The sequence below is a fragment of the Scomber scombrus genome, chromosome 12, assembly GCF_963691925.1.
Source record: "Scomber scombrus chromosome 12, fScoSco1.1, whole genome shotgun sequence".
In the NCBI taxonomy this organism is placed as follows: Eukaryota; Metazoa; Chordata; class Actinopteri; order Scombriformes; family Scombridae; genus Scomber; species Scomber scombrus.
The window spans coordinates 7,161,561-7,177,238 of record NC_084981.1 but is presented as its reverse complement, the minus strand read 5'-3'; the positions used below and the strand labels follow the sequence as shown (position 1 = coordinate 7,177,238).

The following is a 15,678-nucleotide window of genomic DNA, read 5'->3' as shown; positions in this document are numbered from 1 at the left end:
AAAAGAGGAATTTAGTGACTATTTCACAAATTGCTGTGTGACTCAGTTGCCCATTGCAAAGTTATGAGTGAAGTGAATTTGTAGCTTCAATTTTGTATTATTATTTATTATTACATTTATTGACAGCAAACCTTGATGAAACCACATGCACACATAGGAGTCAACCAGTGTCTAAGCACCAACAATTATTTTAATTTTTCTACTGCTTTTGGTTTTGTTTCGACAAAACAACAAATTTGTAACTGTTACATTAGACCAACTTGAACAACTCCACTTATTACAGTATATACCTCATATATATCATATTTTTCATGCACTGACATTGACATTTTTAATATTTATAACTATTTGAGAAGGTATTACGTCTTAATGCTTGAATAAATCCTCAAATAATTACAAAACAGAGGCCCGGCTTGAATTCTTGAAGGTATTTTGGTATGAAAATCATCAGTGTTGATTAACAATGTATTCTGTATCACAGATAAGAGTCTGGTACTTTATTGATACAATGACTAGCAGCAACCCAGTGTGGTGTCTATGTGCATTTATCTATGAACTTCTACATTATGTATCTTAGACCCTGTCTGTGAGCCTGAGTTTAATACTGACGGGTTTTTTTCACATTTAAAATTGTGCACACTGAACACATAGTGATTGATAATGTGCTTCTATAAGATTTCACCAGTGTGTAATTAATACTTGGTTGAGCCAAACGGTGGATCATGGATAATATTAATCTCATCTAAATCCACTGAATAAATCCAGAAAGTCATTATGACTGGTATAAGATACGACAATCATTATTACAGTATGTTACCAATTTGCCTGTCTGAATTAGAGGTTTTAATTAAAATTTGGACCCGTTCAGTTCATCAAAGTGTTTGAAGCAGCGATCTTTGCACTTCACTCTCAGATCAGACACAGTGCCAGTGCTCAAGTGGTCCAAACGGCCAAAAGCCTGTTCCACAGTTTCTCAGCGGGGATGCTAAGCTTGTTAATATCTGGAGGATTTTTCACAAGCAGGTAGGAGCCTCCCAGAAGGGCTCCTGTAGCACAGAACAGCAGACCACGGTTTATCACCTGTAAAAAAAAAAAAAAAAAAAAACTTCTTTAATTACTTTGGACTCAGTTCTGTCAGTTTTAATCACAAAATTATTTGTTTCTCTCAACTTCACACAAGACTTTGTAACTGTACACATCACTCAGAAGCATTAAGCAGATCAAAACTACAAAGAAATAGCCCTCCCATGAAGTATGTGGTATCTTTTTGATGCTGTTAGTTTCTTTGTTGGAGAAACTCATTGTTTCTTCAGAACAGTGGTTTAAATGGGATATTCCAGCAATTTAGTACTGCCGTTTAGTATATCTGGGGAATGAGGGAAGCACATATTACCGAAAAAAGGGCCAAAATCAAGATAGCAGGGGCCAAGATATTCTCACTTTAATTCCTAGCATGACTCAAGCTCCAAAAATGCTACATTTATACATACATCCCATAATGCAACTTAATTACATTTGATAGACACATTTCATTGCACAAATAACCTCACACTTTATAAAGCAAGCTTTCAGTTAAACATTTGAAGTCTCAGGCCCAAGCTTACGTATATAACCTTGAGGGTCATCATCAGGGGTCATCATAATTATCTGCACTAATTTTGCACATGGACTAATCATGTGAATATATGCTCATTGTTCAGTTGATGTACTTGCATTTAATTAATTGCAACTGAGGATTTTATTAATTGTGCAGCAAATCAGCTGAATATTCAACTCAATTTAAATGCGTCTACAGATAAACATATAATTAAGTGAATTGAGTTTGATTTGCTGTGCAGAGCGAGGTATGTGCAGAGTTTGACACTAAACCGTCATCCATCTGCTGAGAAGGGGAAGAATTTTTCACAGGGTAATGGAACTTTTTTTGGATAACATATCACACACACACACACACACACACACACACACACACACACACACACACACACACACACACACAAACACACACACACACACACACCTCTAAGACCTGCATCTGTCTTGTACAGCCTGTTCTTGCACAGAAAGGGATGCTGTTTGGGCTACATTGTGTACTCAAATATTTGTCTCTCCTTATGTTCATCTTGTACACATCACGCCGTTCACACTTTTCTATGATGTGTAGTCCAAGAGCAAATCTGACTCCTCATGGCACACATTCTAAAATTGATTACTTTTGTATGTATTAAAACATGTTGGGAGGAGGTCTTTAAGATTTTTAGCATTTCTTTCAAGTAAATACATCTGGAAATCAAGGTCATGGTTATTATACCACATGGGGAAATTCATGTGGTCTATTGCCCAAAATTAGCAACACAACTCATTAAATGGTCTCATGACATTCCCTGTTTTACTTCACTGTTTATTCTGTTGCTGTACTTTGGAGTAACCAGGGGTTTTCTCAGCAGATATTTTTGGATTATGTCCACCTTGCTGTTTACTCATAACCTATCATTACAGCAGCCTCCTCGCTCTTGACTATAGGACACAAACCTTCACGCTGTATGTGTCCATTTCAATATCACACAATTATATTATACCACCGACCATCATGTTCTGCTTCCTATATACTCCACACAGTAGTTTTCTCCCCTCCATAGAGGTTATTTTGCCCTCCGCTCACATCACTACGGGTTTAAACAATTTACAAGGAAGGCTTTGAAATCCACGCTGTCCACCTGACAGTGAACCATTAGCGCAGAAGCCATCAGCACAGGTCACATCAGACAGTTTGACATAGTGCCAAGGATTAACCGACCAAACAGCCAAGCGCAGGAAATCAGGAGCATTTTTCTCTGTTCAACAAAAGTTGTTCGGTGTTTGTGGCAGAAATAAATGAAATGTTTCTAAAAGGGGGAATTCACCCAGCGAGAGTCACGTCCGTCTTTCGTTCTCGTTGCTGATAATACAGCAGCTTCAAAAGAGTCCTGGATTACAATATTAACATGTTCAAAGGTATGAAATATCCTGAAAAAACATTAATTCAATGCAGCAAAGATGAAATGAATGAATCTGAAGAGAAAACACATTTTCACAAAGTGCCTTACTCTGTCTTGCCAATGCCAGAGCTCCACGGCTTGATGGTACCTTGTCCTGGTGAAGGTGACCTAGAGAAGGTGAGGGACAAGTAATTATATATATAGATTTTGTGTTAGGTCAAGCAATGTTAATTACAAAGGTACTTGCCATTGTGTAAAGTGGAATTATTGTCCCAGGCATGAGGAAGTGGAGGATGTCATCAACATTTTTTCGGAAAAGGAACCATTTGGAGTTGACATGTGCTCGCATCTACAAAGCAAATGAGTACAACTGTTAGTGAAGAAGTGAGCAACCCGTCCTTCATATTGCAATGTTCTAAAAACTTCACACAGTCTCCTCTACTCTCCTGACAAAGGGTAGGGGGATTAAGCTAAAACAAAGTGCTGCACATGACTTACATTAGTAAGATCTGTAAGAACAACAACAGTGCTGAGACCAGTTACTGGCATTATGAGTGTATGAATTTTAATGTGCAGATGGCTGCTGCACGCCTGTCAGATGTAACAGAGTGTAAATATCTACAGATAATTGGAGTCAGCACACTGAGAACCCGACCTGACTCTCTTATGCCTGTGAATATCCTTTCTTCATCTCATGTACAAACAGTACATGCATTATGAATTATTAACTTTTGCTAAAGTAGCTGACTGGCAATGGCATAAGGTTCAAAATGACACTGACACATGTTAAATCAGTCTTGAAAGGTAGCTTTTATCACCTTCAGTGTGAATTATTGTTAGTGTGGAGGAGACTGCATCAATTTCAATCAGTCACGTCTTTGTAACTGTCACCATAATTCTGAAATAATTAACAATTATGCAGAATGTTCTTGGTTGTTTGATTGATGCTAATTGATACTATAAAGAAGATGTAAAGGACAGAATGTCTCACATGTGATTATGACAGTACATCTACCACCAGGGATAAAATGTAAGAATTGAGTGGTACTTAACTTGTGTGTTTTCATTTTATACTAGTTATTATTTAAATAATTAATACTTAATTTATAAATACTGCACTTTTTACTACACTTCATTACATATTTGACAGCTATGTTTACTTTTCAGATTATAATTTTACATGTAAAATGTAGTTTATAAAAAGTAAAATGATGCATTTGTATAGATTAAACATCCCAGCAGCAGAAAGTTTAAAAATGTGCTCCAATTTGACAAAATTACAATATTACTCAGATGTTAATACATCAGTAATAGTATTCCAATAATATATATCTGATCAACGTGACACTCAGTAAATTAATTTTGCATGAGTACTTTTGGATACTTTAAGTCCATAATCAGGGTTATTTTTTCAAACTTTGAGTCTCCCTTAAAGTAAAATTTAAAATGTAGAAGTTTAATTAGTAATGGAGTGTTTTTGCACTATTATGTACCAAGTAAAATTCTCCATTCTTCATCCTATCACTACCTTTAAAATACTGGTACTAATCGGTCTCTAAAGGATGCCCTAACCTGGTGAGCTTGAGTTGGAAAAATCTAATATTTACTTCAATGTAGTTGTACATGGCCAGGTCTGCGATTGCGTGGTCGTCTGGAACTCTCACTCTGGTATACTCAGGCAGTACAGCACCTGGGCAGACATGAAAGAAAATGCTCAGATTTTCTTGTGATTTATTGCTTCATTCTGTGTCTTCTTTAACCTTTGCTCGTATAAAAAAGCACTTACTGAAATCCTCATTCAACTGATCCATTATTTCGTCAAAGACAATGCAGTCCTCAAAGCCCTATAAAGCATAAATGGATGAATGAGTCTCCATTAAAGTCTTTTCTTCTTTTTGTTTCATTTAGTGTTACTTACAGCGTTCATTCCCTGCCCATAGAAAGGCACCACTGCGTGGGCAGCATCGCCCATAAGGACACACTTGTCGCCAATGTGATATGGGGAGCACTTGACAGACACCATGGCCTGCGCAGGCAATCGGAAATAATCCCTCTTGAGAGCATCCCTGTGAGGCACAAATGGAAGTAAAACAATTATAAACTCATTTTGAGGTATTCGTTTTGACAGATGCATTTTTCTAAACAAGACACTCTGGGTTTTGCTTGGCTCCAAAGGCGTCTGTCACATGTGAATAAGTTGAAACAACCGTGATCTGTCTGCACTGGTAAAGTTGAACGTCAAAGCCAAGCATAGGAGTGAAAGCACACATTCAATTGTTTATGCATGAGCGCTTCAAATCAGGTCAACCCAGACAGGAAGTTAGTCAATGAAAACCTTGAGCGTTTCCAAAGCTCACAGCTCTCCTATCTTACCCCACAACATGTGGTTCACCTCAAATTAAATCCTCACAGCGCAAATCCATGTAACCGTAAGTCTGCAATTTCACACTTCGCAGAACATGGCTGCGGATGTGGCTGAAGTCGACGGAATGATGGGAAATGAAAGTGTTTCGAGGACAGATTGGTAGTGTTTGAGGAAGAGATAAGTGTAGAAGAAGAGCATAAAGGGGATGGACGGGAAGAGGTGGAGGGGCGGAGGTGAGAAAGTCACTTACACTCCTATTAGTGGTATGGCGTCAGGGAAGTATTTCTGGAAAAACTCCATGACTTCATCTCCTGTGGTGATCTTCTCAAACTCTTCAAACGGCATGAAGAGGGTACAGGTAAATGTCTTGTCCTAAATTGGAAAATAAACACAGTGCACAGTGATGTCAATTTGTTGTGGCACACTTCTTGTCAGGTTAAATCAAGTCATCTTTATTTATACAAAGACATTACACCTTACGTAAGGGTTCACAAAGTTAACTCGTTTTCACCTGCTGCTCCGACTGTGGGACACTAGCACTATGTAGAACTTTTAATGAATTGGTAGAACTACCATGAAAAGTTACTGTATTTTATGTTTCAGTAGATTAGACTCTTGTATTTTTTGTTATTGAGGCCATTTTCAAAAAGACTGCCCTGTAGTAATAAGACTGTATACAGCTCTGCTAGGTTGTTCTTAAGCAAAGCAGTAATTTATGCTAAATGCTAACATCAACATACTAACATGGCAACCCTAACCCAATGCTAACATTCTGCGTGCTATCTTAGCGCAAGGCTAGTGGCTACACCGCTAGTGGCTAAATAATACAGGGTACAATGCAGAAAACACCAATGAAATCCTGAAAATATGATGTCTCCCTACATTCAGAGCAGTCTGGCAGTTCAACAGTGGCATGCATCTTTGATATATAGAAAAAGTGTCTAATAAGCAAAAATACTGGGCGAACAATTAGGCAGATACAGCACAGCAAGAATTAGGCCAATCAGTTGAATAAAGACCAGGCACAGCACAAAAAACATGTGAGACACATGCACGTGTTTTAGTGGAATAATCTAGCTTTCACAAAAGTTTTAAATTTTGTACATGCACTCTTTATTTTCACTGATACTGTGGAACAAAAATAAAGTGATTGAGTTTACATATTTATTCCCAGAGCTTTGAGCCACATCCCATGCTATATCTATTGAGGAGGCCATGTGATATGGCCAAATTTCAGGGAACAGTTAAAGGATAGGTTCACAATTTTACAAGTGTGTCTTAAAACAACAGTCAGGTGCCTAAACAAACACTGAAAGAGGTTTCCCTCACTGTCATGATTCCTTCTGCTAATAATGGTCATTAAAAGATCCCATGAGTGCGCTTTCAATGTAAGTGATGGGGGGAAATCCACAGTCGTTGTTTTGTGCAAACATGTATTTAAAAGTTTATTTGAAGATTGATGGCTATATAATATGAGGCTTCAGCCACCCAACTTAGTCAAACCAAGTGGATATTTTCCAAATTTAGTTTGTGTGGTACCAAATTCCCTCTTTGTGTTTCCCTTTTGAGCTGCAGTGGAAGGATAGTAAAAAAGAAGAGGGGATTAGGCATTTAGAAGACTGTAACTTTGACAGATATCGAGTTGATTTGACTGATTTGGACAGCCGAAGCTTCATATTAGCTTCAGACAAACTTTTAAATACATTTTAAATACATTACATATAAACACAGAGGGAGGACTGTGGATTTTGTCCCCCATCACTTCTATTGAAAGCCCATTAAGAAGGGATCTTTCAATAGGAGGAATGATTACAGCCAGAGAAAACTGTTTTAATGTTCATTTGGGCTGCTGACTGTTGTTTTAAGACAGACTTGACAAATTGTGAAACTAATCTTTTAGCAAGTGGGTGTCGTGTTTAGAATAATTTATTAATAAGTGATGTGTTTCAATGGTCAGAATGAACACTCACATAAAAATAAGCATCCTTTAATATATGCTGCATTCTTTGTTACAATTTAATAAATGCTACTTTCCTCTGTCTGGAAAATCCTCCCTCCTGAATTCATGAATACAAATGTAAAAAGCAGACTCCTCCCAGCAAGTGATGGATGAAAGAGCACTGAGGTTGTGGGTGTGTCATTATCTGCCCATCTGAGCAGGTGCTATCTATCAACATCGCATAGTCCTCGCAGACGACCTTTTAGCACCATCTCTGTTACCATAGTATCCACAGCGGCGAGGATGTTTCTGTTTCGGGTTTTTTTCCCGCCCTCAGGTCTAATGTGTTCCTGGGAACTGGGGCAGTGAGTGACAGAGTCAATGCACTCCAGAGTCAGCTGACTTAACCTGGTCTCATTGAAGAAAGCTAAAACTGCCGTTGCTGAGTCAGCCAAGCAGAAAAAATCATTTTGGGGATTAAGAACAGGACAGGAGAGACAAAGAGAGAGCTGACCAAAAAAAAAAAAACCCAACAGATTGATGAGATGGAGGACACAACTGCTGTGTGAAAAGTAGGTTGAACCTCAGGGAGCTTAGACATTTTGCTGTGTAAGATTTCTGATGAATCGGCCTCCACTGGCTATGGGAGCAACTGCAAACGAGGCTAATTAACTGTGTGAGGACATCCCAAAGGACAATCATGGCCTGACATTTTCTGAATTGATTATGCTCGGGGCTCACCGCAACTGCTAGTGTTTACCAAATAATTCAAAGTAATAACCTCACAAGTAGACACACATACATATCTCAACTTGCAACTGCACTGAAGCAAAAACAAAAACAAAAGACGCACTCACCAAGTTGGGCAGGGCGATCATCATGAATGTGTTTCGTGGCCAGATGTGCAGATAATTAGGCTTCATGGCAAACTGCACATAATGATGAAAAGTAACATAAACACATAAACATGAAGATGCCCACAGTGGTGCCTGAAAATTGTGAGAGTAACACTAGCAGCATCTCAGCACCTTCACTGAAAGAAAGGTACTGTATAGAGAACTGACCTCTCCATTAATGGGTGGCATGGTGAGCTCCATGTAGCCATGGGGGATGTAGGTCTGGCTGTAATTGAAGCGGCTGCGACGAAGGAATTGCTTGCGGATGGCGGAGAAAGCTCCATCACAACCTACAATCAGGTCTGCCTTGATCTCCTCCAAGGACCCATCTGGCCTGAGAAACATACCAGAGGCATGACAAACGTACATATATTCTGACATCCATATGGACAGAAGTTCCACTCTCCTCTACACTTAATGACTCCCCCGTTCCCTGTCCATGGGAAGAGCTCATACTACACAGAAAGGATGCTGGCTCTTATCTGACTGTTCACTCAAGTGCAACTGCTAATGCATCTGTAACACTTACTTGTGCTAAGCACATCTGAATATTCTCTTGGCATCTCTTTTAATGATCCTTGCAGGATACATAATGATTTTTAGTGTTGCCAAATTGCTTTAAACACCATTCCAATTATTTAGACAGCATCAATATAACAGCGTGTAATTCATTTCATTAGTCTTTGACCCCATTGCTAATAGTAATGTATTCATCACTTTCACATCACATCCTGTATGAGGATGTGCATCATCAAAAACTCCAGGGTTACAGGTACGTCGTCAGGCCGAAGACTAAAGCATCGAACAGTAAAGATAAAAATCTGCAGATTCTACTATGATTGTTTCTTAAAGTGTGGAGCTCCATGTTGTCCCAACATTCACAAAACACTTGGATCTGCATTATTATCTTAATACAGAACATGGAGATTCCACCATGACAGCCTGAAGCATACAAGGCTGGATCTATCATACAGGCAATCTGGGTACCAGGATCAAGTACCCAGAGGCCCTTGAACAAAATATGAGTTACAAGGTTTCCAACCGACAGTGACGTTATCCAATCGGAATAAAATAAAAGTGCAGCCTTGTCATTTTGACCATTTTAGTCTTAGTGGTGACACTTTAGTATAAGTCCCCTTATTTAGCAATTATGAGCACTATACAAACATTTAATAAACTGTTTATAACACACTATAATAAATTCGGCTGATATAAGTGTTTTAGAATCTATATATAACTATAACTCATCCTATGGGCACCGAGAAGCTGGTGTAGGAAAAGCTAGGATAATAAATGACATTATAAGTAGTAGTAATAAACACTACAATAATGTTCTTATATCTGCTTATAACTACACTATAGTGCTTTTAAAACCATGTATAAACTATTTATGAATGCTAAATAGGGGAGACTTAAAATAGAGTGTTACCATATTGATCCAATCTTCATTTTAAAGTGAAGCTTGTGAAGACAGTCTTTCTTCTGTACTCTCTTGTGAGTCCTCCAACTTTATGAAAAAAAGTACATTTGACAGTGTCTGTTTTTCTCATCAAATGTGAGGATCTGTCACTGTCCTTATTTTCATAAGTTTCACCATGAGATGTTGATTTTATATCATGTCTGCCCACCGCAGTGCTTCCCTCCTTCAGACGACAATATTGACTCTGTTCAGTGATACTCTGAAGCCTCATTAACATGATATTGTTCCTATGGCGATAAAGTAGATTACTGTTCGATTATTGAACACTGGACTAAAAGAAGAAGCATGTCATGCATATCTTTTCATGCTGATGGCTATCTATACATTTCCTGGCTAGTATGGGAGGAAGCTGGTTATCACTGTGGCATCTGGCTCCTTGTGTACATTTAATTATACAAGCTGCAGAGAACAAATATGAGCTGTCACAGTTCAGCTACAGGGTAGAGAGAAAGGGGGGGGGGGGGTGCGTCTTTGATGTGTAAGGTACTTGCCAGGGTTTTTGGATTCAATGCATACTCATTGCCTTACGGAAAACCTGATTAAAGTGCTTTAAAGTGTTTGTGAAGTGCTTCAATAATTTCACAGTGACTCATTCTAATCCACAATTTAAACCAGGCTCACGCTGAGCCACCAGGCATAATAATAAATAAATACAGATGACAACATACACATCAAATGAAATTCTACACCTTTTAGATAAGGCGTAATTGAAATTGAAAAAGTCTGTGATCAAATTAAACAGTTTGTCCCTCTGTATACTGTGTTAATAATTCACTGCATGCCTACTCTAATTCCCACTACTGAAAAGACCTGGAGCTGTTTCAGTGTTAATTGGGTTGTAAATTGTATGTCACATTTACCTCCAAGGACGGCAAAGACAAAGCTACAAAGAAAAGTCACGCACAGAAGCTTAAAAGGCAACATGTTTATCACCGTCCCAGACCTCTGGCACTTAACATGCACAAGGCCACATGTGTTTACATGCAGGAACGCAGAGGGAACATGATCAATAAATCTGCAGTTAAAACAAAGAATCCAAATGAGCAGATCCTCCTGCTAGATTAGCCTCCATATATTTATGCGTGTGTGTGTGTGTGTGTGCGTGCATCTGTGAGTGTGTGAGACTGGTAACGATTTACCTGACAAAGGTCATTAGCCCTGTTTCAGGACTCCAGTCCTGCAGTTTGTGGTCGAAGTTCAACTTTGTGTTTGGATACGTCTCTGCCGCTGAGAGAGTAAATATGTTAGTTGGAATAAGTTGGAATATTTTTGTTTTCAGACACATTCCTCTATTCATTTTCTATTTATACACATCAGTAATCACCTTTGACCAGGTGCAATGAGATTGATCAATACAATTTTGAGAATATATACACTTTATCTATCAAGAATAAATCGCATTTTCACAATTATTTCATGGAAAAAAATGGTAAAAAAATATTTTATTCCAACTTTATGGGTGACCGTGTATATCACACATGCAGGCCTGACATAACAACAGCAGTTTCATATGACAGGTAATATGTCATTAAAAACACAGGAACTTTCACAATTCTAATAAAATGGAGCAAGGAAGTAGTAGAGAGATCTGTTCAAATCAAACCCACCCTGAAGGGGAACACTGAAAAGCATGAATCTTATGAAAAACACAACACAGCAATGAGTGTTTTTGGTTTTGTGGAAACTGAAGTTAAGGCTGTCACACTCTCAGAAATCTCTTTATCTCCAGTGTTCATTCCAGGAGTCTGGATCGGCTCTGATAAGAGCAACCAGCCTCACAATCAGTCTTTTTTCCCCTGGGCAATCTAATTAAAGACAGACCCATGTAGTGACACATTATCTCCAAGCGTACACCGAGGCACTTCATTAAATTTGAGGCGAAATCCTTTTAGCCCCCAAAAACACTAACACATCCCTTGATGTGCTTGTACAGTTTTAAGACTTGCGTGAAGCTGTGTAATGCACTAGGAGTATCTGCAGTGGGTAAGGCGCAGCTCGTTTAGCAAGCAGCCTTATTTAGGGACAATTGTTATAAAGAAAGAATGGGTCTTTCAACTGGGAGCTTTGTGAACAGTTCATTAATTAAGAAACGATTGAGGGTATAGACTTGAAACTTGATTAAGGCATTCAAGTAGAATTGAAGAACGTTAATTAGTATACTCTGTGATATGCTGTTTGTAAAGTTAAAATGACAATTTGTAACTTTTAAAAGGAGAGCTGATAAATTGTTACTCTTACAACTAAAACGTTGAATTCATAAGCAGTAAGATGCACTCTTGCTCAATTCAGTACTCTCAGGTGTTTTGCTGCTACAGCCTTTCTTGGTCTGCTATAATCAGCAGCTTATGGAGGCTAATATAGGCTAACAAATGTAAGATTTTTTTTAGGTTTATATTGTGGTTCGCTGACTTTATGACTCTTTTACACTAAATATCGGTATTTCGCATTATCCTATAATTATTACTTGCACCTGCAGTAACCATTGTTCAACAAAATGTTGATGGTCTTGCTTTAAAACTCAGTATATGTTTTCAGATTGGCAATCATCTGGTTATTTCTGCACACATCTTATGACATTCAGTGTTCAGTGTTAAAGTACTGAGACTATTTTGGCTCAGTTATGAAAAGAAACTTACCTGTTAGCAGCTCTTTGTTCAGATTGGCTCGGTCTACTGACAGGATGTACTGAGAGCAGAACAGTCTGTATTATAGCATCATTGTACAGGTAAGGCAGCTTCACAAACAGACACTCTAATGTTGTTTATTTAAAATGGGAACACGAAGCCTCTTGGGTTTATGCTGTGTCTTCCTACATTCATGACTCAATGTGCTTTCACTGTCTTCCCTGTACATTGTTGTTAAATTTCATTTGAAATGAACAAAGAAAAACAAAGAATTCCAGACAGACCGACCGTAAATACAAATAACAGACACATTTTATAATGACGTGCAAACTCAGATTACATAATTGTGACTTCACTTCACTTCTAGGCTGCAATGTTTTATTGTTTTGTGGTAAAAAAGTAAAGTCTACCCTAGTTGTCACTCATGCTGTTCATCATGTAGTGCATCCTTGAGTCACTTCAGCTACCCTGCCGGATCTCTGCATGTACACACATACTTTGGCTTGTTTGTGTGTGTGTGTGCGGCCAAGCACACCTTTGATAATGCATGTGAGGTCTAGCAAGCTGCAAAATGAATATTTAATCTGCAAACTGGCACAGTAAATGAGGCAAATTCTTACAGTATGCTTACCAATAACTAAACACTGGTAACTTGGATGTAGTGAGGAACTATTTCCAGAAATTTGGATCTAGTAAGAAATGGTGTGGACACTGCTGATATATCAAACCCCCATAAAAGAAACCTAAAAGTTAACTAAAGTCAAAATAACAAGATACAATAGAACTGCACAACCTTGCAAACAACAATTGAAACCATTAAAATATGTTACTAATACCAACTAATCCATAATTAGTAGTTAATTCAAATGTCGAATGTCATTCAAATGCTTGAATGTCTTCTTGCAGGACATCATCCTTGGAAATGACTTAGCCTATCTCTTAAATCACAGTGCTGTAATAATTGTACCATTATTTTGTACTTGACTCATGTCCTACAGCTGGTGAGAGGTCACTTTAAGTCATGTCCTGGCTTTTTCTGTGTTGTCGTAATTCGATGTCAATAATGATCAAATAACACTAATGAAAGACTTACCTGGCCTTTCTTGCCATAGGGGATTGGAGACTGTTTCCCATTCGGTGAGTGGATCATTCTGGCATTCATGGGGATTCCATTGGAGACAATCTGAGCGACAGAAACATTATTGCAGAAAATACTGACATTTAAATAAGAATAAATAATGATGTATGAAGTTTTACTTTGCACTGGGAAATCTGTGTTTTCAAATTATAAGTAGTACAGTGTGAACTGTGGGCTTGTCTGTTTGGTCAATCAATATCTATCTTTGAAAGTACACATGAAAACCTTGTGAAGCGGGCCTTGCTTTGTCATGCTGAAAAGTCATGCAAGTGTAAAAAAAAAAAAAAAAAAAGGGGGGCTCTGATGCAGAGCGGGCAAGCGTACATAACATGCTCAGTGCAGCAAATGTGGACCAACAAAAAAGACTGCTGACCTCACATACCACAATAAAACATCTTCAGTGGACTGCAAGAAAAGAAAGGAGGGTGGATGGATTCCCTGGGGGCATGGCCACATGTTTGGAATTCATAATTAGAAATCAAGCTAAACAAAAAAGGGTTTCCACCCACTCGCCTCCACTTCAGTCCATGATGTGTACTTAAATAAGATTTATAGAGTAAGAAGGGCTGGAATAATGGTCCCAATGATCCCAATGTGTTTCTAAGGCACCTTTTCGACCAATAAACAGCAAGATAGGGTCACCATGTCCCTGCAAGTCTGTCCTTAAACTTTATTTCTACATTATTAGTTTAACAGTGTAATCAGTGTACCTTATCCTCCATTCCAACACTTTTCAGTGACTGTCGACCTCTGTGAGATAAAGCCAGGTTGATGCTTCTCCCCTTCACAACTTTAGCTGTCCGGATATCTGACCAAAACAAGACGAGACAATGAAATCAGTTATTTTCATTTGTGTGTGTGTGTGTGTGTACTGTTCAGAATGTTTGAGTCTATTTCTCAGAGAGATGAGCAATGTGCCAATGTCATTTACTTAGCAAAGTTACAGAAAGAAAATTGAATACTACCATCCCGAGTTTCAAAGACCTCCACATCAAATCCTCTTTTGGCAAAGAAGCAGGCATTCAGTGCACCAACCTGAAGGGTCAAGGGGAGTCGGTTCAGTTCTTTGAAAATCTTGCCAAAATGTGTGTGTTTTACGCTGCCAGACAAGATTAATTATCTCTAAACTGCACAATATCAACTCCAGGCTGCATACTCCTGAAAACTTTTGTAGACTTTATTCTCTTTATGTCACACTTTTAAATGCAAATACACTTCTTTGACTTCAGTTTACAAAAAAGAAAGTCTTCTTTTTCACTTTCTCCGAAAAGTACTTTGTAGAACTGACATCCCCTTTTACAAGAGGACAGTTGCCTTGGACATGGTTGATACACAGTCAACAGATCAAGATGGTACAATGTATTAATAATTCACTTTCACTTCTGTCTTACCAATCCTCCGCCCACCACTGCTACAACTTTTTTCTTGTTTGGTCTGTCGGCTGATTTCTCCATTGTTCTCAGGGTTTTCAGGTGGTCTTACCCACTTGCTGTCCACTTCAAAGTGCTTCACAGGAGTAGTGGGTAAAGATTTAAAAGAGGAGGAGCAGAGTGAATCTCATGCATGTCATACAGACCAGTTCCCCTTTCAAAGCAAACACAGCAGACAGATAACAAAGGGCTTACCAAACAGCGCCTGACAGTCCTCTGTGTCTGAGTTTCTAAAGGCCTACAGCAAACTAGATATTTTTTATACTTTCATACATATTTATTGGGTGGAATAAGCTATGATTCAATGTTATATAGTCTAAAAAAAAATCACTGACTACATGTCATGGATATAAGGCCAAAACAATGTACCTGTGGGTTGTCAAAAGATCTCCTAAAATTAGCTGTGTGTTGTTGTGTTTTGCAATAAGGATGGCAGGATGATATTCACTTCATGTATTGTACTAAAAGAAAGGGAGAGGTGATCGGTGGATTATAGCTTCCATAATATCTCCAGTGACATAATGAATGTCCTTGATTAATGTAAGCAAAGAAATCCGTCTCCATCTAGTGGCTGAGTGATGACATACACTGTCTATTTCATTTTACCAAAAGAAAAAATAAATTAAAATGTCAGTTATAATTATTAAGAATTTTTTTTTTTAGAAACTCGCAATTTTTTTTTAGGATAAATGTAATTATCACAGCCTTTCCTTTTATAATATCATGCTGCAATGTTTAAATAGTACTTGGCACAATTGTACAAACTGACTTCAGAGCGAATCGATTTCTTTTTTAAATTATTATTTATTATATTATTGACCATGTACA

The 15,678-nt window shown here is 38.1% G+C and overlaps 1 protein-coding gene across 1 annotated transcript; it reads right to left on the bottom strand.

Moving 5' to 3' along the window:
* Positions 1-419: 419 nt before the first annotated feature.
* LOC133992002 (kynurenine 3-monooxygenase) lies at positions 420-14,966 on the bottom strand. The gene is made up of 15 exons (XM_062430640.1): positions 14,812-14,966; positions 14,386-14,455; positions 14,131-14,228; positions 13,376-13,465; positions 12,295-12,343; positions 10,798-10,885; positions 8,347-8,512; positions 8,140-8,211; positions 5,594-5,715; positions 4,897-5,044; positions 4,765-4,822; positions 4,586-4,668; positions 3,226-3,327; positions 3,087-3,146; positions 420-1,080 (listed from the first exon to the last, which is right to left on the bottom strand). The coding sequence occupies exons 1-15, from the start codon at positions 14,872-14,874 to the stop codon at positions 934-936; spliced, it is 1,416 nt and encodes a 471-aa protein (XP_062286624.1). The 5' UTR covers positions 14,875-14,966; the 3' UTR covers positions 420-933.
* Between the last annotated feature and the right edge of the window lie 712 nt (positions 14,967-15,678).

What these genes read in the sequence shown, in the direction of transcription:
- LOC133992002 (XM_062430640.1), bottom strand. Translation starts at nt 14,874, where the DNA reads ATGGAGAAATCAGCCGACAGACCAAACAAGAAAAAAGTTGTAGCAGTG. An exon ending in GAACAAAGAGCTGCTAACAG is followed by an intron (nt 10,886 to 12,294) that starts GTAAGTTTCTTT and finishes TTACTCTCTCAG; the next exon opens with CGGCAGAGACGTATCCAAAC. An exon ending in GCCATACCACTAATAGGAGT is followed by an intron (nt 5,045 to 5,593) that starts GTAAGTGACTTT and finishes TGTGCCTCACAG; the next exon opens with GGATGCTCTCAAGAGGGATT.